This window comes from Crocodylus siamensis, chromosome 15, assembly GCF_052110815.1.
Source record: "Crocodylus siamensis isolate JL-2025a chromosome 15, ASM5211081v1, whole genome shotgun sequence".
Lineage (NCBI taxonomy): Eukaryota > Metazoa > Chordata > Crocodylia > Crocodylidae > Crocodylus > Crocodylus siamensis.
This window is the reverse complement of record NC_143409.1, coordinates 51,522,417-51,545,155: the sequence shown is the minus strand read 5'-3', so window position 1 is coordinate 51,545,155 and position 22,739 is coordinate 51,522,417. Positions and strand designations below refer to the sequence as shown.

At 50.8% G+C, this 22,739-nt stretch overlaps 2 protein-coding genes across 2 annotated transcripts; both read left to right on the top strand.

Annotated features, from left to right (window-relative positions):
* Positions 1-2,344: 2,344 nt before the first annotated feature.
* Positions 2,345-4,049, top strand: LOC149852776 (olfactory receptor 2B8-like). Its single transcript, XM_090028411.1, has 2 exons — positions 2,345-2,359; positions 3,105-4,049. Exons 1-2 carry the CDS (start codon positions 2,345-2,347, stop codon positions 4,047-4,049), a joined length of 960 nt encoding a protein of 319 aa, XP_089884537.1.
* Positions 4,050-10,012: 5,963 nt separating this feature from the next.
* On the top strand, positions 10,013-21,690 carry LOC149852775 (olfactory receptor 2G3-like). The gene is made up of 2 exons (XM_090028410.1): positions 10,013-10,126; positions 20,746-21,690. The coding sequence occupies exons 1-2, from the start codon at positions 10,013-10,015 to the stop codon at positions 21,688-21,690; spliced, it is 1,059 nt and encodes a 352-aa protein (XP_089884536.1).
* The last annotated feature ends 1,049 nt before the right edge of the window (positions 21,691-22,739 follow it).

Here is a 22,739-nt window from a genome sequence, read left to right as displayed (position 1 = left end):
TTTCCCTATATAAAGGGTATATAGGGAAAATAAAGCCTTGCCAGAACCATACCAAGGTGGTAAAACTGCAGAGCACAAGAAGCTCTGGTTGTCATCTCAACTTTGGAAATATTCAAGAAGATATCCCCTATGAATGGGACAGAAGAACTATCTGCTTTAACCATAAGCAACCAGGTGGCAAGAAATGAGTGACCAGAGGCTGCAGCAGCAACACCACTGAGGGCAATGGAGGAGGACACGGCCACCCCTGAGAGCTAGCCTTAATGTCTGCAGCAGCACGAGCAGCCACAGGACAGGGAGACAGAAGCACTGTTAGTAACAGCAGCCAAGATTGGCAGTGCCAGTGAAGAGGCAGGTAAAATGGATAGTGCTTGGACAGTTAACAAAGAAATGGCAGAGAGAGTGAATAGAAAGAAGAAGGATTCACATCCCAATTCAAAGGACAGACATGCAGGCGCAGAAAGAGATCTCAACCACAAAAGAGTGTTTGTGAGTAACCTACCATATGATGTGACTGGTGTTCTGTTAAGTCAGATGAGAGAGAAATTTGGTGGAGGTCCATGACGTAAGACTGTTTAAGAATGTCAGAGGAAAGTCCAGTTGCTATGGCGTGGCTGAGTTCAAAGATGAAGAATTCATGAAGAACACAAAAGAGCAGGGGCGGGCAATTAGTTCCACTGGAGGGCCGTTTAACAAGTTTTGGTGAGCTATGGAGGGCCACAAGGGTAGCCGCGCACCTTGACAGGTGCCCCGCCCCTGGTCACCGTCTTCGGACTGGAAGTCCCACCTCTAAACTCTGCCTTTGCCACCAGAAGTCCTTGCCTTTACCCCAGAGGGAGGGTGATATCTTGAAACTGAAAAAAACCTCCAAATCATATACTAAAAAATAAATCATCTACTGTAATTTATTTTAATTTTATTTTAAAATATTTTTGTCCTGATTTATGTGTGTTTACATCGTATATATAGAGGCAACTGCATAATAGCTCAAAATATAATCCTACTCTTGTATATTTTGTGTGGACAGTAAGGGGTTAAGTGGGGGAATGTGGTTAGAGAGTGGATGTGTGTGTGTGTGTGGTGGAGTGTGTGGGGTGTGGGTATGGTGGATGGGTGTGGATGCATGTGGGGTACGTGGATGGTGTGGGCACTGTGAGAGGGGGTGGATGTATTGTAGGTGGGGTGGAAGAGAGAGAGGGAGAGAGGGAGAAAGAGAGACAGGGCTGGGCCACCAGCTCCGTCACGTGTGGCTCTGGCAGACTGCATGCAAGCCTCATGCGATGCAGCCAGGCAGACCCCACGCCAGACTCTGCGCTCCTACCACCTCACCTTGGGACTCTGCTGGCCCTAGGGCACTGGCATGGGCTCCGTGCTCCTGCCTACCGCCACCACTCCCTTTCTGCTTCCCTACTTTCCCTCCCATATGCCCACCAATCACTACTGCTGCCTCTTCCCAACCACCGTCATGCCACAGGATGTCTACCCACCCACCAATCCCCTGCCCACTATCCACCTGCCACCACTTCCCACCACTCCTCCAACTGTTTTCTTCCCCCCTGAGACGCCCACCCACCTCCCACTCTAGCTCCAGACCACTCTAGCCAACACCATGTCATTCCTAGCCACCTGGCTGGGACCTCACAGGACAGTATGGAACAAGTGCTGCCAAACCCAGGTCCTGATCACGATAGTCCCCTCCCCAGTGTCCCTCTGCCACCACCCACAATCCGATTTTTTTTTACTTTCCACTTCAACAAAGGGAGGGTGTGAAACAGCCAAAGGGTCACCAGGCCAGAAGATGTAGAGGTTTCCAGTTGGGGGCTAGAGTTGGCCTTGCTGCTCAGCCACTGGGTCCTGCTGCCAGCTCCCCCTGGGTCCTGCTGCCACTGGTGCTTTGTCATCTTTGACAGGCAGCCATGCACAGAAAATAATTAATTTTCTAAATTTTTGAGGGGCCCTGTGGGCCAGATAGAATGGCCTGGTGGGCTGAATCCAGCCTGCGGGCAATATTTTTCCCACCCCTGCAATAAAATTATGAACAAATATGATCTGGGGAGGAACCTTTGAGCATTAAAGAGACTCCTGATGTTTACAGGACATTGCAGCATGTGAGGGAGTCCTCGGAAGAGAGGGGCTTGATGTTGCCCCCAGGCTAGGGATTTACTGGCTTCTGTTTCTGATAACCTGAACATTCCTCTTAAGGTTATCAGTAACTGGGAGCCTAGCAGACTTGGGTCCATTATTTGTATTGGTAACCTTAATCCTAAAGCTGGCTGGACAAAACGGAAGGAGGTATTCAGTACTGAAGGATTTATAAAATGGGTAGAGATCAAAGCAAACAAAGATGGGAAGAGTCAAGGTATGGAAACAGTCATTTCTGAATGACCCAGTGAGGCAGTCCAGGATGTATCTATAATCAGTGGGCAGTTTCTGTTTGGCAGACCCATGTAGGTAAAAGGAGATGCCAGATCAGTTTCTCATAAAGACCTTCAAGAGATGTTCTGCAAAGTGTCGTAATTGTCCCACAGCCTAGTGGTTGTTTGAATGGGCCTTGGGCCGGGGAAAACCAGTTCAACTTAAATGAGTTGCTAGTACCTTTCAAGAAACAAGGGAAGGTGCTAGTTTTCATCTATAAAGAAATAAACAGTAACCTTCTGCAAGTGTAATCAGTACACCAAGTCCACTTGCTGAAAGCAAGTGAGAGGTCAGTCTCAGCAGTTGCTCCTCAGCTCTTCCTCTTGAGGCCTTACAGAGCTCAAGCTTAGATATTTTTTGGAAGAGCTACAAGACTTTTCTGACAAGAAGTTTTTCACTCCATGCTGAATTGAGGGTGGGCACCTCAACTTACACGTGCGTTGATATGGTATGTGCCGTAGATGACCCCTGAGATCTGTGACAACTCTTATTCTATGATCCACTTTTCTGTAACAAAACTATTCCTCAGCACAGAGATCCCACCGCTCACACCAACTGGGCCTGATCGTCTATAAAATGCCACAAGTACGAACGATCCCTTCCGAGTAAACACAGCGCTGTTGGTGAATTTTTCCCTTCCTCTCTCTAGCTGCTCCTTTCATCCTTACCTTTGTCCTTTCTCCCAGCAGGAAGAAAGAGGCAATGGGAGCTCCCAGGGAGTGTTCATCCTGCTGGGGCTTTCTAACAAGCCGTACCTGGAGAAGTTGCTCTTTGTGGTCTTTCTCATAACCTACATCGTGACATTGCTGGGGAACCTGGCCATTATTGTGGTTTCACGATTGGATCCTAGTCTCCATACGCCCATGTACTTCTTCCTCAGCAATCTCTCTCTCCTGGATATCTGTTACACCACCAGCACTGTGCCTCAGATGCTGATGAACTTCCAAGGCACCCTCAAGACCATCTCCTGGGCCGGCTGCGTGGCGCAGCTCTTCGTCTTCCTTGGCCTGGGGTCCATCGAGTGTGTCCTGCTGGCAGTCATGGCCTATGACCGATATGCAGCTGTCTGCCAGCCCCTGCGCTACACCAGCATCATGAACCACCGCCTCTGCTGGCTGATGGCATCTGCCTCCTGGCTAAGTGGCATCACCAATTCCCTTGTACAGACTAGCCTCTTGCTGCGGGTGCCCTTATGTGGACGGAACCGGGTTGACCACTTCTTTTGTGAGGTGCCAGCTCTGCTCGAACTGGCCTGTGCCGATACTTCCATCAATGAGATTGGGCTCCTTGTGGGCTCTGTGGTGTTGTTACCAGTGCCTCTGGGCCTTATCCTAGTCTCCTATGGCCATATTGGGGCTGCTGTAATGAGGATCCGCTCAGCTGAGGGCAGGCGCAAGGCCTTTAATACCTGCACGTCCCACTTAATGGTGGTATCGCTTTTCTATGGCACGGCCACCTATATGTACATGCAGCCCCCGTCCAACAAACCCCATAACCAGAGCAAGATGGTTGCACTTTGCTATGGTCTCATCACCCCAATGCTGAACCCCCTGATCTATACACTGAGGAACAAGGACGTGCATGGGGCCCTAAGGAGAATAATAGGAAAGCAGTTTGGGATGCAGAGGCCATAAGCCAGAACAATGAAATGGGACTGCCTGGCTGGAGTTGCGGCCAAATGGGATAGAGAGCCCGCTCCTCCAGTTGAGGAATGGTTCAAGGTGAGGGGGGTTGGAGAACAGTAAACTTGTCTTTTCTTCTCTAGGTCATTATTTCCAGCCCAGCTCAGTAGTGCCTGCCAGTTTTTAGAGTCTGCAAGTTGATGTGTGTCTGCATTCAAATACGCTCAGTGGAGGGTCAACCCCAGTATCCTCAGGAGGCTGCTGCAGCTGACAGCTTTTTCAGAGGGGGTGCAAGTGAGCACCCATCCAGCATGCCTTGCCGTGGACAAGTGTCTCAAGGAACGCTTGCATTCAATCTTAGGGGGTTTCAGGGGTAGGTCACCTGAGACTGGAGGCATTTTCATTTTTCTCATTTCCCTTATGTCCTAAACATGAGTCCCGTAAAGCTAAGTAGCCTGCACCTGGCCAAACTCTGCAGCGTGCTTCTCTGACTTGGGTACATGTGTGTGCTTGGAAACATACTTCTGGGTTCCCAGAGATTGGCGGGGGGGGGGGGGGGGGGGGGGGGATGATGAGGGGAAGGAGTTTTAAGAAGAAAGAGAACAAAGTTGGTTGTTAGAAGGATAGATTTTACTGAATAAACAGTGCAAGGGAGCTCACTGATAACAAGTGTCAGCAAAAGTGTTGGGGGGAACGGCAGTCGAGTTCTGGCCATATACCAGAGCAGCCAGTTAGGGTGCAGACAGAAGTGACAATTTTCATGCAATCTGACCCCTGAAAGCACTCCACAGCAGTCTCATAACACGCATGCACAGCTCCAGAGCACTTTTAAACAGCCAATCACATGAAAAAGTAACACTTGTTCAATCAGGTAAATAAGTGAAGGGACTCTCAATCAGACTGCTTTAGAGAATTTGTATGCAGTTCCCTGCGCGGGTTAAATGTCCTGCCCCTGGTTTACCACAGGAAGGAGGCAGAGTCTCCTCCTTGTGCTGCCAGAGATGGAGGGGGAGACTCTGGCCAGCACCCCCACCCCCAGGGAGAGGGTCCCCAGTGCCACATGGCACTGCTCAGGGGGTCCACCCCCTGAGAGAGCCCTTGGCAGCCCAAACACCTGCTGGTGCCTCAGGCGGGCAGGGGACCGAGCCCAGAGACACCAGCTGGCCTCACTATCAACCTCCCAGAGCAGACTACAGAGTTGCCTACCTCCTGGCCTCAGCCAGTGGATGGAGGCTCAGAGCCCCCAGCAAAGCTTGAACATCTGTTAACTTTCAATGACACTGTAACTTTAAATGCTTTGTGTAAAGCACTTAAAGTTACAGCATGATCAATAACTTCTGTAAGCGCCCCTACAGTAGGAAGGGGGAGAAGCAATGCCATAGGAGATGCCCAGAGGACTGGCCAGCCCCACTGCAGGACACATTTGGTGTCAGCGCATCACTGATCCAGTTCACAGGGACCTGGTTCAGGAGTACATCATTTTCTAGGGTTGCTGGTTATAGCCATGTCGGCCTAAGGCCCTAGGCAGACAAGGTTCTTTGGGTAGTTGTGATATCTTTTATTAGACAGCTAAATAGTTGGAAAAATTGTTCTTTGTAAGTTTTCCGGCACAGACGCCCTTCTTCAGGCATAGGGAGAGTCTCACAAATCACCAGCAGACTATCCCTATACCTGAAGAAGGGTGTTTGTGCCTGAAAACTTCCAAAGAACACTTTTCCAACTGTTTAGTTGGTCTAATAGAAGATATCCCACATACCCAAAAAACCTTGTCTGCCTTATTTTCCAGGTCCACTTTGGAACCATTCCAGGCAGCTTTAAACAAGTTTAACAGACTTGTCCAATTTTTTCTGCACTCAAGGCACCCCTTGACAGACTTGTGATGTCCCTCTGAAAATGTTAGCACTTAGTTTTCACTCACTCTCTGACTATCGAAAAATAATAGAGCAATTCTCAGTTGCAAAGAATTCAGAAAGACGATAATGGGTCTGACACTATGGATTCAGGATTTGAGATCTCTGGGTTTATTTTGCGATCAGATTTGCACGCCTAATATTCCTAACACCAGGCGTCACCCCATGGCATCCTTGCAAGGTTCTCAAGGGCCCCCGGCTGAGACTCCCTGGTCTATACTCTGGGAAAGCAGTTCTACCTCCAATCCACTTCAGCTGCAGGCTTAACAAACATAGCTGCTCTTACTGCCATCTTTTGGCAGAAACATAAAACTGACAATTCTCTCTGGTCATATTTACCGAAGAAATAAAAACCCCAACGGAATAAATGAGCCATCTTGCCCTGCTTCTGCTCGCTCTCATTTTATCTATTTGGGGCTCAGACAGTAAAGAAATTCTTCCTTATGTCCAGCCTGAAACGGTCTTGCAGGAGTTTGTGACCGTTCGACCTCGTCATCCCTTGGGGCGCTCTGGTGAACAAATGTTGCCCCAGGTACTGCTGGTCACCCCTGATAAACTTATAGACAGCCACCAGATCACCCCTGAGCCTGCGCTTTTCCAGGCTAAACAGCCCCATGGCTCTCAGCCTGTCGTTGTAAGATCTGTTTTCCTGACCTCTGATCATGCACGTGGCTCTCCTCTGAACTCTCTCAAGCCTCTCCACATCCTTTTTGAATTGTGGAGCCCCAAACTGGACGCAGGACTCCAGCTGCGGCCTCACCAAGGCTGAGTACAATGAGAGAATGACGTCCCAGGATTTGCTTGAGAAGCATCTCTGGATGCAAGCCAGCATTTTGGTTGCTTTACTAGCTGCAGCATCGCACTGCAGGCTCATATTCATCTTGTGGTCAATGATGACCCCCAAGTCTCTTCCTTCCGTAGTGCTAGCCTTTTTGTGAAAGATGCATGGATGCTCCAAATGAATGAGGGTGAACACCGTGCTGGAGGTGGAAGAGCACTGATGTAGGTTAAGGGGGTTAGGAGGTAGGTTTTCAAGACAGGTTGGCAGCTAATTCACTATTGATTCACTAAATCATTTACTATGAGTTAGCGGGATATGTACACATTTAAATTGCATAGGTGATATTGTAAAGACTGCTAACAATCTTGTATGCCTATATATCTTTGAAAATATCTTCCTGCATTCCTCCATCCTTCAGGGTATATCTTCATTGCACACACAAAAGCTAGCTTAAATTTATCTTGGAATTGAGTATCAGTGAAGTTATGGTGACATGATGCAACAGGGTAGGTGCCTCAGAGCAGCTGTGACACCCTCTTCATGGTCACTCTCTGCTCCGGTTCTGCTATGGCTCTAGGTACCTCCATCAACTCTTGCTGGTTATGTCTTGATGTGCTTAGTAAGATTTGGAAAGGGAAGCTCCCTGCCAGCAGATCTCCTCAGATCCTTTGGGACTCACTCTAAGCCTCACACTTAATGGCTAGGGACAGAAGTTACACATCAATCAGTATAAGTGATCAAAAACTGGTTTACACATGTAACGGAGCAGAAGCTCAGCGCACAAAAAACAGTTTAAAATGACTGAAATTGGTTTTAAGATAAACCTGGTTGAATGTAGTATCAGACTTAATTGATTTGAGTCAAACCAGTTAATGAAACTTCTGTCCCAACTCCCTTCCTTGTTCAAGTTAAATCACAGTTCCCCATCATCCCAGCATGCTTTGATGCTGAGCTAGGCTGTGAGAGAGCAGGGTCGCCCCCTTTCTCCTGGCTCCCTAGCTGGAGCAGTGATGGCTGGCTGATGGGGAAGCACAAACCCAGATGGGGAGGCAGCTCAGTCTGCAAGGTGGGGGCATGCCCCCCGCCAGGCAAACCACAGCGGGGATATGGGGACAGGGATGGGGTTAAACACCCCTTCCCCCACTCAAACTTACTGCTGGCTGCAACTGTGGACTACAAATCCGAGAGGCACCTGGAAGCAGGAAGAGGAGGTGATGAGCAACCCTGTAGAGTCCTGCTGCTGTGATTATGGACTGCAAATCCCAGAGACCTTGGGGGCAGCAGAAAGAGGAAATGAACACACAGCCAGAGAGCCATGCTGTAATGCCCCCCCAGCTTCTGGCCTGAACTACTGTAGGCATGTGGCATATTTCCTGAATCAGAGGTACTCGTCTATTCACTTCTGTTTAAATTTAATCTGTGCAATTTAGACCAGCCTGCAAAGACTGAATCAAGTGAGCCTCAGGCTTTTTGACTCTCTGTACTTAGCCCTGTTGCCTTAGGGCTAATCACAGGCTCCAAACCTCCCCTACAGCCATGCCTTGCACCTCTCACCCTGCAAGGCACCTACCTCATGAAACCTGGGGAAACCATTAATTCACACATTCTTTAGTATGGATTAATGGCTTCCAGAGCTTCATCAGGGTAATTAAGCCATAGTTTCAGGCCATTTCCAAGCTAGACCAAGGCTGCAAGTGGCTCGACTGAGGTCCAAGGACCTTCAGCACAGTTCGTTGCCAGTGGTGCGTGCATGCATGCAACGAGCCATGCCAGGGCTCCATGGACTCGGGTGCTGCAATTTGCACTCATCTAGCTGCCAGCCACAGCCAGCCAGCCTGGGACCATGGTCCAGGTACTGTGCAACCTCCCCACCCCCCACCCTGGAACTGGGAAAAATATTGGTCACCCACCCATCCCTGCAGTTATGAAGCTCAGGAGACAGGAAGGCCGAGGCTTGCCAGGCAGACAATGTACAGCCTTTAAGGTTCTGTCCACGCAGAAAGCTGGCTCTGCACAGAGGAGATGGGAGCTTCTCTAAGTCATCCCCCAACACAGGCATCCATCAAGCAAGAATAACACACACACTGCTTCAAAATCTTTCAGATTATACTCGCAGTATTGAATATTGATCTAAACCCCAAAATGGTATTCCATCTCTGTTTAATTTGAATGTGGATAAAAAAAGTTCCCTAAAAGAGTCTGGATTTTTCCTGTTCACATTCAAACTTCAGCCTCTTGATTTTTTGCCGAGGGAAAAAAAACTGTTCTGAATCCTTACTCCATACTATGGAAGGGGTAAACAGAGCTGTTAAATTCTCTGTGACTAACTTCACCCCTAATTTTTGTGACTTTTCTCTTAAATTATCAAACAGTTTTATATAATCCCTACAGATTTGCCCATTTTCTCTGTAATTAATCCGTAGTGACCCAAAATCACTTAATAGTATTTGCAAATAAAGTTTCACCAGCTCTGATGTTCTCAGTATCTCATTGATAAGACCACAGACCTCAGAAAGAGAAGTAACATGTCCAGTATATGCATATGCATATATAATAAAAGGCTCCGTCTGTGTGTCTGTCTGTCTGTAACACTTTTGCCCAACTGCACACGTGCCAATAGGCTGCAGGCCGGGCAGCCGGGGGCAGGACCAGCTGGGTTAAAACGGGAGCCCCTCCACCAGCACTGCCTCCTCCTGCAGCCTCCGGCGTGGCAGCTCCCTCCCTCCCACCTCCACAGAGGGGGAAAAATAATTGGCACAAGCACTTTACTAGCAGCGGGGCCAGCTGAGGAAAGACAGGAGCCCCTCTGTCGGGCCCACCTCCTCCTCCCCTCTGCAGTGCGGCAGCTCCCTCTGCCCACCGCCACAGAGGCAAAAAATAAAAATAGGTAGAGCACTTCATATGTGGCAGGGCCAGCTGAGGAAGGGTGGGAGTTCCTCCATCACAGAGAGGCTGGACCGGAAGAGGGGCAGGGGAGTCAGACCCGAACCAGGGGGAGGCGGGGCAGGGTCACACCTGAACAGGAGGGAGCAGGAGCAGGTTCGGGCCTGAAGTGGGTGGCAGGGGATGGGCCGCAGTCAGACCCTAACCGGGGCGGAGGGAAGGGGTGCAGCAGGGTCGGACCCAAACATGGTGGGGAGGGTGCTCAGACCCAAAAGGGGGGTCCCCTGCTGCTGGCAGCAGCAGCCCTTCAGGGTGTGCTTGAGGAAGAGCTCCCCCAGCCACAGGCAGCTGCGGCTGAAATCCAAGAGCAGCACATGGCAGCACAGGGTCAGCCCAGCCCGATGGTGCACGGCTTCCCGCTGGAGTGCCAGGAGCACAGGGAGTCGCACACCAGCAAGCCGGGCCAGCTCCGTGCCTCCCCATGGGGCTCGCAGCACTCCAGCAGGGAGCTGCACGTAGAGGCACAGATCCAGCCTGGCCCAGCCCAGTGATACATGGCTCCTGCCTGCAGTGCTAGCAGCTTCATGTGCTGGCACAGAGCCTGCCTGGCCTGCCCAGTGGTGCACAGCTCCCAGATGGGGTGCTGAGAGCAGCATGTGGCAGCACAGAGCCCTCCAGCCCGATTGCACGTGGCTCCCCATGGTTCCTGGCTGCACTGCTGGGAGCAGCAGGGAGCCGCACACCAGCAAGTCAAGCCAGCTCCGTGCCTGCACATGAGGCTCCTGGCAGGAGTGCCGGGAGCCCCATGGAGATGGAAGCATAGAGCCGGCCTGGCCTGGCCTGGTCTAGCCATGCACGACCTCTGAAAGCCTGCACCTCCAACCAGGTTTCAAAGGGGCAACTATGGGCCAGTAATAATTGTCTTTTGGAGGGGCCTGGTAGGCTGGATCCTCCCCACAGACCATATTTTGCCCACCCCCGTGCTAGGGACTGCGTCTGGCCCATGGACCAGGGGTTGAGCATCCCTGCTCTAAGTAAATTAGTGCTCGACATCCAGCCTACAGAACTCCTCATGGGTCTAGAAATTTGGTGGCGGGAGGAATAGTAAGATTCAACCTGTGGCAGCAGGACTAAGAAATAGAAAGAATGATTGCATAGCCCAGTAGTTTGGGAACTCGCAATACATTGGAGAAAAGGGGGTTAAGTCCCTCCTCCAATACTTTCTTACAGAAGCAGAGCAAGCCAGTTTGCGCACTGAGCTGCAGGGGCTAGTTCAGTGGCAGCTGCAGTGACAGATGCTGTTCTTGTGTCCCTCTGAATGGGTGCCCATATGCCTGATTTATTAACTTTTTTAAGGATGCCAGTGTGTGGGCATGCGGTATGATGGGGCCACGAGCACCATGAGTCGCCTGAACCCGTCTGCTCAACTAACAAGAAGGGCTGGCCATCTAAAGCAAGCATCTCCCCAATGCTCTGGGTGACCTTATTTGCCTGGGAAAGAAGCCCCGCTTTGTCCCTGCCTTTCCCCCGCTGTTCCAGGGTGGCCTGCCTCAGCTTCTGGGGAACGGGGGCTTTGGAGCAAGAGGGGGACTTGCTTTGGGCATGCTCCCACCGGTGCCAGGCTGAGGAGGAGCAAGGGCAAGGGGGTGGTGCCTCTTCATATGCAGCAGCATCCCCGTGGTTCTGCAGTGGTTCTCGTCCTTGCCCCAGCTGGTCTTGCATCAGCAGTGCGGGCAGATAGTGTACTTGGGATCACCTGCCACCTCAAAATGATCCCACACTACATTGCCCCCTCACTTCTGGGGTGCAGGTGTGGATCCTGCCTTATCCCCCTCCTCAGCAGGCAGGCACAATGACGGGGGAAGCTGAGCCACCTGGCCCCACAACCTCCTCCACAGCGCCTTCCGGAGAAGGAGACCTGGCTCTAGGGAAATTTGAGGGGTGGAGCACAAACTCCGATTCCTGCTCCTGCCCCAGAATTTCCCTGGCAATGGCCCTGAGCTCCCTGCTTCCAGATCTGCTCCTCCTCTGGCACTGGGAGCCTCGCACTGGGAAATGAAATTGTAGGGGAGGAGACTGTCATGCTGGTGTTTGTCATGCTGGAGGTGCTGGGCGTTGTTCTTATTGCTAGTGTTCATGGAGGTGGGGCAGGTGCAATCACTGCTGCCACCCCTCGCTGCCACTAACAGCAGAAGCCTCATGCGTGCTAGGGAAGAGGGTGCGTCTAAGTTTGGGTGTGGGGGACATACACCTCTCACTTTGCTCCTTCTCGCTCCCCTGCCAGAAGACCTGGCACCTGCCTTTCAGCACACTTCATAATGTTTGCTGTGCTGGAAAACGTGTGTGTGTGTGTGTGTGTGTGATATATCTTCTATATGCTTCCTATATCTTCTATGACTTTACTGTATCTTCTATCTGCTTATTTTACTAAACTATATCTTCTTCTATCTGCTTATTTTAATAGATATCTCCTATGTCTTTACTATATCTTCTTCTATCTGCTTGCCATATTTTCTATCTGTAACATACTGGAAAGGTGTATATGCAATCCTTTCCAAGAACAGAGACTAGCAAGAGACTTACTAGGAAGCCAGTCACTGCAGACAGCCACTGCCTTTCTCATGCTGTTGCTTGCGGACGGACAGCCCACAAAAGGGACAGAAAGACTTCACACAGAGCCTTATATGCTGTTTGTCCATCCCTCCCCCAGAGCAGTGGGATTGGAAGGACCTCAGGGACAGATCGCAGACACTGGCCAGCTACAGATATCAATATCAAAGCAGTCCTTTCACACACACCCCCAGCCCCCTCCTTCTTCTGAGTTTCTATGTCCCCGCAAACACGCCTCCAAAACCTTCCAAAACACGCAAAAAGTTTCAAATGGTTTCATTTTGCTTTGGAGATGTTTCACAGCCTTCCGTTTCATTTCAGATTCAGTGTTTCAGATGCCAAAATGGGCTAAAACACCTCTGAAATGAAACAGCTGCTTCAATTGTGCACAGCCCTAATGATCAGTAATACTAAATAGCAAGAAAAGATACTTGTCTCTCTTACTTGCTCTCATGCTTGGTCACTCTTGCATCTTTGACTTGTTCTAAGTTTGACTCCTTCTGGATTCAATTAAAACCACTTCTGAATCAGGCACAAAACTTTCTGATGACCTGTCCATTCCTGGTATGGCATTATCAGAGGTGGTCACGCACAATAAGTATCCTTAATAAGGGCTGTACAACCCAGAAGCTTCGATGTTAACGGTGACCACTGTGCCACATCCCAGGCCCTAATGAGCCATGACGTGGCATAAAGAGTGCTGTCAGCTTCTTGTTTGGGATGAGCCATGGGGCAATGATGATCTTACCTTGGGGCCTACTGCCTCCCACAGCTGGATATACAACGTAGAAATAAAGACCCTTCAGTCTGTCTTGCTTTAACCATTACATATAAACTCTGCCTGAGCACAACATATGACCCTGGAAATTTGACTCCCAGCCCCTACTTGTAATGCATTAAACCCCATTACCTCCCTGCAGACTAGAGCACTGATGTCACCATTGGGGTCTCTTGTCCTGCCTGTGGTGCAGGACAGATGTGCCATTCCTCTAGGGAGGCAATGGTGAAACAACCCTCCCCTTGTACTCCAAAACCCATAAATGCTTGGCTCACGCCCCACAGGGCCCTGTGGAACTGGGGGTGGGGTGCTGCGGGGTGTGAGGAAAAGCCTCCTGCACTCAGAGATGTGGACTCGTTCAGCTGGATGTCAGACCTGAACCTGCCCAGATAAAAGGCATATCCGGCCCTAATCAGCAGAGGGACACAAGAGCAGGAGGGGAACTAGGAACAGAGACCGGAGGAGTTGGCTGCATAGGTTGCTGGCTTGCCCTTGCACACATGCATCCTTCCCTTTCTCTCTCCTTTCTCCATCCGTCCACCTCAAGCATACATCTCTTCCATCACGTCTGTCTTTCGAACCCTCTCCCTCAAGCTAACTCTTCCCCTCTCTCGCACGCTGAGCCAGATTGATGGATCCCATAGCTGTAAGATGCAGGTTATGAATATCTGTTCAACCACCACAGCTGCCCCACTCCCATCTCTGTGAGACTCTCCTGAAGCAAAGCGCCAGCTGAGGCAGCATCCCAGAGTCAGGCAGAGGCAGTGCTGGCACACAGGAAGGGCTCAAGGTTGGATTTTATCCCCCATATGCCAAAAAGACCCTTCGAAATTGAGCTGGACCACTCCGAATTGCATTTCCCTCCGTGCCAAAGCAGACTTGGGCTGTCAGAACAGGGCAGCAGGCACCACAAGCCAGACTGCGCTGCAACTGGAGCATCCTAGTTGCCAGGAACCAGCCAGGTAGCCAGCAGGCAGCAAATGGAGGTGAGTCCAGAGGCTTTTCTTTCCAACCATTTGTTCAGGAGGACAGTAAGTATTGCTCAGAGAGTCTTGAAGCTTGGGAGTTTGTCCAGTTGCTTTTTAGCTCTTTTAAATGGGGATAACAGCATCCCCATGCCTTACAGGGGCTTTGAGGGGATAAATGTATTAAAGATGGTCGCAGGGATATATATTATAGCTGTGTTGGTCTAATAGAGACAAACACAACTCTTGGATCATAGACAAGTACCTTTTATTAGACCAACTAAATAATAGGAAAAATGTTTTTTCTTTGCAAGCTTTCAGGTCTATAGACCTTTCTTCAGGTTGAGGGGAAAACACTTCCACTCTGTACCTCCCCTATGCAAAATGTTATTACTTTTCTAGCTAGGAGAACTTTTTAGTCTTTGAATTTTCCTCAGCCTGAAGAAGGATGTTTGGATCCAAAAGCTTGCAAACACAGAAATGTTTTTTTTGCTACTCCTTAGTTGGTCTAATAAAAGTCTCTGATCCAAGAGTTTTGTTTGTTTTTAAGGATAATGGGACACACACCTACACTAATAACAGGGACCAGCTGTGTACCTTAGGTAGGTGGGAAATAGCTTTGGATGGACTTCTGACCTTCCTTATCTTCTTTCCTAATCCTGCAAACATATTTGAGGGTAACTTTTATATAAGAAACCATACAGTCTGTCTTCCTGTGTAGCTAGGTAATTGTCATTTGTTGCATAAATACCTTAGAAAGAAAATCACTGGGATTTGGATACACAATTATTTTTCATTTTCTTGGACGATAGATCTTTCTTGTTTTGCAGGATCAGGCTCTAAATTGCTGGTATGACTACACACAGGATGTTTTATTCCTGCCTTCTCTCTCTTCCTGTGGTGCTTGTCAGGGAGAAAAAAATCATCATCTTCTTCATTCCCATTGAGACAGCTTACATCTGATACATTAGTTCTTTTAGGATACGGACACATCCTCTTAACCACTTTAAAAGGGGGAGGGGGCTGGACTGCTGGAGAACATGCATCAGCTGTTATCATCCAGCTGTTACATACTGCCACAAGATCAGTGGTGTTCACCATTCTCAGTTTTTACCGACTTTTGCTGATAAATTCCCTGATTTTTTGTTTGAAGTCATTCAGTTTTTACTGATTTACACCTGTTTTTCATTTCCAATCCCTGTTAACCGGCATGAGTGGGGAATGGTCCAGTTAACAGGGATTTGAACTGAAAAGCAGGTGGTGTTGCTAAGCTAAAAGTGCTGCTATACTGGTTACCCAGAAGACAGGTTTCCGGCTGGACACGGGGTGGCGAGGGGCGGTGGATGCATGCAGACAGGGGAGGCGGGGGGGTGGCATGGGCCGCACAGGGCTGGGGCAGCGTGGCTGGAGCCACTGCCGTGGGGGCATGGGGCTCCTGGCTCTGACCCTGGGTGGGGTGGGCCGGGCCACAGGAATCGCTCCTGAGGCGGGCGGGTCCCACCTGCACCCTGGCGGCTTCAGCTTTGGCCCTGCTCCAGGTGCTGGGAGCTGCGAACCCCACTGCGGGGGACAGGCGGGAAAGCCTGGCCCCCGTCCCTGCGGCAGGTGCTGCACTCAGCCATTTCACATGGGCCCGCGGGGCTGGAGCTGCTGCCTGGGAGCATGGAGGTGCCAGCTCTGAACCCGAGCAGGGTGTGCGGTTCCACTGTCAGGCGCCCCCCACGCCACATCCAGACGCGCGCCGCTCCCCCTTCCCCCAAACCAGGGCTGCCCAGCAGCAGGCTGCTGCAGCAGGGGTTGGAGCAAGAATGCAGCCAGGGCAGAAAGGTAGGCCTGGCGCCACGGGCTTCCTGCAGCTGATCTGGGGACACGCTGTGATGATCTGTTTTAGTTAGTGATGCAGTGTCACTTGAACAAGGTGGTTCCCAGGGTACAGGCTCTTGTAAAAGAATACTACTTAGGAACTGCCAGTTTGTATAATATTTCGCTGTATAGCGCTGAGGAGCAAACACTGGCAGCGTGGAGAGGCAGTCAGGAAGGCCAACTGCACCTTGTCATGCATCCACAGATGCATCTCGAGCAGGTCCAAGGAGGTGATCCTCCCCGTCTATGCGGCACTGGTCAGGCCGCAGCTGGAGTACTGCGTCCCGTTCTGGGCGCCGCACTTCAAGAGGGATGTGGACAGCATGGAGAGGGTCCAGAGGAGGCCACTTGCATGGTCAGGGGGCAGCAGGGCAGGCCCTACGAAGAGAGGCGACGGGACCTGAACCTGTTCAGCCTCCAAAAGAGAAGGCTGAGGGGGGATCTTGTGGCCTGTTATAAACTAGTCAGCGGGGACCAGCAGGCATTGGGGGAGTCACTGTTCCCCCGAGCACCGCCAGGAGTGACCAGGAATAACGGTCACAAGCTGGCAGAGGGTAGGTTTAGGCTAGACATCAGGAGGCATGACTTCACCGTCAGGGCGGCTAGGGTCTGGAACCAACTTCCAAGAGAAGTGGTGCAGGCTCCTACCCTGGGGGGTGTTTAAGAGGAGGTTGGATGCACACCTTGCTGGGGCCGTTTGACCCCAGTACTCTTTCTTGCCGTGGCAGGGGGTCGGACTAGATGATCTGCTCAGGTCCCTTCCGACCCTAGAAACTATGAAACTATGAAACTATAATATGCAGCATCCACATGCAGTTGATAGAACTGGATTTTCCCAGACATCAGCTTAGCTCTGGCATCAAGAATTACCTGCAAAATATCAATGCTAAAATGTCTTTGGGTTTTGATTCTGGTACACATGATAATAAAAACAGGTAGTGAATTCTCTGAAATTCATGCAATGGCATTAAACTATGGCCACTAAGGTGCTGCCATAAAAATGATTAGTAAGTCATTGAGAATGATTGACAATTCAGGCATGACAACCATATGCTTAAAGACAACAAATATAATACAAATATGTTAAAATATTTTTAACGTGTGGAGCTCGTTGCTTTGTGATGTTACTGAGGGCAGAAGAAATATTTATTCTAGAAACCATTTCCTATTTGGGGAGGGAACTACAGCTCTATCGTATACTATAAACTTCCTTAATGCCATACACTGTTTCTATGATGACCCCAAAAATTACTATGGAGATGCATGGTAGTTAATTATGAGTAACTAAAAAAATCTCAGGGGAATATACAAATTATGTCGTCTTCAAGACTCAGAGGATGAAGCTACATACTGAGATGTGTGTTTCTGCTGAAGTCTCTTGAGATACCTGTTGGTCACTGAAATTAGCTCATGTGACAAATTCTCTTTGGTTCTAATGTTTGTGCGGTAATGTGTCATCCAAGATTTAACCCCAAATCAGTGATGCTCAGCCTCTGGCCTGAAGGCTGAATGCAGCCCACGGGGCCACGTCGTCCAGCCTGCAGGTGTCGATTTGCAGGTGGGGGAACAGTGGGAGCATAAATCGCCATGGCTCTGGAGGCCACAGCAATTAAAGCTGCCACCACTCCCCTGCCATTAAGCATCTGAAGCCGTGGGCAGCTCCACAGGTGGGATAACACGGTGCGACATGCAGAGTCATTCTAGTGTGAGGGGTCGGATCTGGTATGTGTGGGGTCATTCTGGGCACATGGCTAGACGTTGGGTACATAGCGTTTCTCCAGCACATGGGTCAGATTTGACATGTGCAGGGTTGTCCCACAGCCACATCCACTGTGCATAGGGTTGGATCTGGTGCCAATGAGGTCACTTCACAGCTGGATCCAGCATGCCCATGCCACATGGGATCTGGTCTCTGGATCCACCCTGCCTCTGCCACCTGGTCCCCAGGGCCAGGAGGCTGAGTGTCACTGCTCTAAGTTAATCATTTTTATTATACTGAAAATATGTACTGCAAGTTACCATGTGCATTATATTACTAGACTATTCAAATAGCCCCACTTAAGCCAGTGACTAACTGCCTGAATCAAGAGTAGCATCAAAGTGTTGCTGCAGCTGTGGTAATTCAGGCAATACATAAGAAGCAGGGTATCTGCCTGATCATCATCAATTTTATTACACCTGTAACGGAACCCTAACCCCTGTTACTGAGGAGAGTGCAGGCTGTAGGCTGTAGATCACATAATGGAGAACCCCTGCATCCTATTAGGGGATAAGGGAGTGTGGTGACCAGATGAAGCAGAGCTCAAGAGGGATCTTAACCCAGCTGTGTCAGAGAGGGTCAACCTGGCCACGGCAGGGGAACCAAGTGCAACTCCCTGAAGGATGCACGCTACAATGAGCAAGGAGAGAGGGGCTGAGGCTGGCCTTAGCCAGCAATGGAGGGGAACACACCTGAGGAAAGGCATCCCTGAAGGTTAATATTGGTTTTAGTCAGGTTGTGGGTATATTTCATTGAGGGTTTTGTTGTTTAACTGTGAGGCATGGGATGGAGTAAGGGAGTACGAAGGTCACTCTGTGCAGCTGGCTAAGGGTGCTAAGTGTCTTCTATTCATCTGTGGACTGACAGGTCCTAGACATACAGAAATAAGAGCTTGCTCAGAGGTAAGACACCTGGCCTAGGGGCTAAGCCTAAAGCAGGCTGAAAGTGCAGGAGAGAGACTAAACTTGCTCAGGGACAAGATGCAAAGGAGAAGGGCTGACCCTATCTGAGGGCAGAGACATTCTCCAAACAGTCAGACTTTAACAAAGACTGGGTCATAGAGAGGTGGCTCAATGATAAATAGGCACCTAAGGGCGCTTGTACATGTGACAGTCATCACGATGTACATGTGATGAACATGTCATTTGTGTGACTTAATGGCGGCACACTTTACACGTGTACCAGTTTGGGGGGTTTAAATCTGTCTGCTTGGTTACAACTACATCCCAACATAGTTTAGTTTGCAACATTACAAATTACGATGCAGCTGTCTGCTCACCTCCCAGCTGCAGGAGAGGCAGGCATGCTCCACAGAATAAAAGGATCGGGCCCCTCAACACTTCTGCCTTCAGCAGGCTCTTGCGGCAAGCAGGATGCCTGGGGTCACCCAGGCTTGCAGCTGGGGCAGTGCAAGAAGGTGGCAGGATGGTGGCTGAGTGTGCTAAGGCTGGAGAAGGTGGTGGGGATGGGGCATGGGACCACCCAAGCAAGCTACTAGCTGGTCGGGTACTGCCCCAGCTCAGAGGTGCCCAATCCAATGCTTCCCCAAGCCCACTCGGACTTTCAGCATCCTGTGGTCCCTTCTGCCTTCTCCAGGTGCCAGCATACCTAGCTTGCCCCTGGGGCAGTGCAGGGAGGTGGGAGGAAAGCGACTGGGTGTGCTGCCAGCCAGAGAACATGGCGGGGACAACGTACCTGACAAAGTCTGGGTGGGCTGAGGGAAACATTAGACCAGGTGCCTCTGAGCTAGGGCAGCACCCAGCCAGCTAATAGCCCATGCGGGCATCCAGCACCCTATGCACCATCCCTGATGCCTTCTCTGGCTGCCAGCACACCCAGCTGCCCTCCTGCCATCTTCGTGCTGCCCCATGGGCAAGCCAGCCCATTCTTAGGCAGCCCCACACGTTCTGCCACCCACAGAGACCTGCTGAAGGCAGAAGTGGCGAGGGGCCTGATCCTTTCTTTCTTTTCTGGAGGAGGAGCCTATCCACCGCTCCCATGGCTGAGGGGCAAGCAGCCAGTGGCCTGAGCAGCCCCTGAGCTGTGGGGAGCCCTGGCCCTGCTCTCCACAGCAGCGGGGCCCGGGTGGGCTCCTAGTGGGCCGGGTGCTGCCCCAGCTTGAATTGGGATGAGTGCTGCCTCTGAGCTGAGGCAGCACCCAGTCTGCTAGCAGGCTGCCCAAGTGGGGAAAATTTAAAAAGGATTGGGCCCCTCACCATAATGTGACTGAAAAGTTGAAACAATAGACTGTAAACTGTAAGAATAAAACCCTGAGGATTAAACCCCCATCACATGTACAAGTACCCTAAAGTATCACGTTGGTATTCTGAGGGCTGTATCCCACATTTATTATCAAGATCAAGATGTGGCAAGTGAATACAGGCAAGTGCCCTAGTGAACCAGAGTGTGAAACCGGCCTTGGGCTGGCCATCAGAAGACAACTGAGTCACCTGGGAGGCAGAGGCACCAATACATTTAGTGCATTAGCTGCGAATGACCATGTGTTGCCAAGTGAGAATAATGTTGTTGGTATAGCTCAGTGATTCACAAAGGGTGAGAGCGAAAAGGGCAACAAAAGTGCACCATGAAATCCCATTACGGGTAAATGCTGTCCTCCACTGTCTGGCACCCTGTGCCAAGTCCAGCTACTCCAGCAGTACCTGTGACTGCTCCTCTGAGGGCTACAGGTACTGCTTCTGCCACTTGAGCCCCTTACCCACCCCCAGGCAGCCCCTGGGTCTAGACAGAAGTGCAGCTCCCAGAGCTAACTCATGGCGATTCATAGAAAGTGCCATGAGTTAGAAGACAGGGCCACACAGGAAAGCTGCTTGCCGCTGCGAGCTCTGCGCTTCCTTGGAGACGCGTCCCCTGCACACGCGGGAGCGCTGCGGGCAGCAGTGTGGGGTGCTGGCCCTCACTGCTGCCATGCATGTGGGAGATGTGTCACCAGGGCATCGTGGAGCTTACAGAAGCAAGCAACTTTCCTGAACGGCTGTGCTCTGCCCTGTAGCACTCGGTCACACCCACCAGGCTGTGGAGACCCCAAATGAGGGCAGCAGGGCAGGAACCAGAGCCCTAGGTGTGCGCACACCCCACCCCCACCCCATGCACGGATCTGGCTGCTCCTTTCATCCTTACCTTTGTCCTTTCTCCCAACAGGAAGAAAGAGGCAATGGGAGCTCCCAGGGAGTGTTCGTCCTGCTGGGGCTTTCTGACAAGCCGTACCTGGAGAAGTTGCTCTTTGTGGTCTTTCTCATAACCTACATCATGACATTGCTGGGGAACCTGGCCATTATTGTGGTTTCACGATTGGATCCTAGTCTCCATACGCCCATGTACTTCTTCCTCAGCAATCTCTCTCTCCTGGATATCTGTTACACCACCAGCACTGTGCCTCAGATGCTGGTGAACTTCCGGAGCACCCTCAAGACCATCTCCTGGGCCGGCTGCATGGCGCAGCTCTTCGTCTTCCTTGGCCTGGGGTCCATCGAGTGTGTCCTGCTGGCAGTCATGGCCTATGACCGATATGCAGCCGTCTGCCAGCCCCTGCGCTACACCAGCATCATGAACCACCGCCTCTGCTGGCTGATGGCATCTGCTTCCTGGCTAAGTGGCATCACCAATTCCCTTGTGCATACTAGCCTCTTGCTGCAGGTGCCCTTATGTGGACGGAACCGGGTTGACCACTTCTTTTGTGAGTTGCCAGCTCTTCTCGAACTGGCCTGTGCCGATACCTCCATCAATGAGATTGGGCGGCTTGTGGGCTCTGTGGTGTTGTTACCAGTGCCTCTGGGCCTTATCCTAGTCTCCTATGGCCATATTGGGGCTGCTGTAATGAGGATCCGCTCAGCTGAGGGCAGGCGCAAGGCCTTTAATACCTGCACGTCCCACTTAATGGTGGTATCACTCTTCTATGGCACAGCCACCTATATGTACATCCAGCCCCCATTCCAGAAACCCCGTAACCAGAGCAAGATGGTTGCACTTTGCTATGGTCTCATCACCCCAATGCTGAACCCCCTGATCTATACACTGAGGAACAAGGACGTGCATGGGGCCCTAAGGAGAATAATAGGAAAGCAGTTCGGGATGCAGAGGCCATAAGCCGGAACAATGAAAAGGGACTGCCTGGCTGGAGTTGCGGCCAAATGGGATAGAGAGCCCGCTCCTCCAGTTGAGGAATGGTTCAAGGTGAGGGGGGTTGGAGAACAGTAAACTTGTCTTTTCTTCTCTAGGTCATTATTTCCAGCCCAGCTCAGTAGTGCCTGCCAGTTTTTAGAGTCTGCAAGTTGATGTGTGTCTGCATTGAAATAAACTCAGTGGAGGGTTAACCCCAGTATCCTCAGGAGGCTGCTGCAGCTGACAGCTTTTTCAGAGGGGGTGCAAGTGAGCACCCATCCAGCATGCCTTGCTGTGGACAAGTGTGTCAGGGTGTGTTTGCACTCATACATTGGGAGTTTCAGGGGTAGGTCACCTGTGACTGGAGGCATTTTCATTTTGTGTGCTTTCCTTTTCTCCTCAACATGAGTCCAGTAAGAGTCAGTAACCGGGCCTTGGCCAAACTCTGCAGCGTGCTTCTCTGACTTGGGTACATGTGTGTGCTTGGAAACATACTTCTGGGTTCCCAGAGATTGGCGGGGGGGGGGGGGGGATGATGAGGGGATGGAGTTTTAAGAAGAAAGAGAACAAAGTTGGTTGTTAGAAGGATAGATTTTACTGAATAAACAGTGCAAGGGAGCTCACTGATAACAAGTGTCAGCAAAAGTGTTGGGGGGAACGGCAGTCGAGTTCTGGCCATATACCAGAGCAGCCAGTTAGGGTGCAGACAGAAGTGACAATTTTCATGCAATCTGACCCCTGAAAGCACTCCACAGCAGTCTCATAACACGCATGCACAGCTCCAGAGCACTTTTAAATAGCCAATCGCATGAAAAAGTAACACTTGTTCAATCAGGTAAATAAGTGAAGGGACTTTCAATCAGACTGCTTTAGAGAATTTGTATACAGTTCCCTGCGCGGGTTAAATGTCCTGCCCCTGGTTTACCACAGGAAGGAGGCAGAGTCTCCTCCTTGTGCTGCCAGAGATGGAGGGGGAGACTCTGGCCAGCACCCCCACCCCCAGGGAGAGGGTCCCCAGTGCCACATGGCACTGC

Excerpts from the sequence above, each read along its gene's own strand:
- LOC149852775 (XM_090028410.1), top strand. The coding sequence starts at position 10,013 with ATGGTGCACGGCTTCCCGCTGGAGTGCCAGGAGCACAGGGAGTCGCAC. Across the intron at positions 10,127-20,745 it reads ACTCCAGCAGGGAGCTGCAC|GAAGAAAGAGGCAATGGGAG; the intron begins GTAGAGGCACAG and ends TTCTCCCAACAG.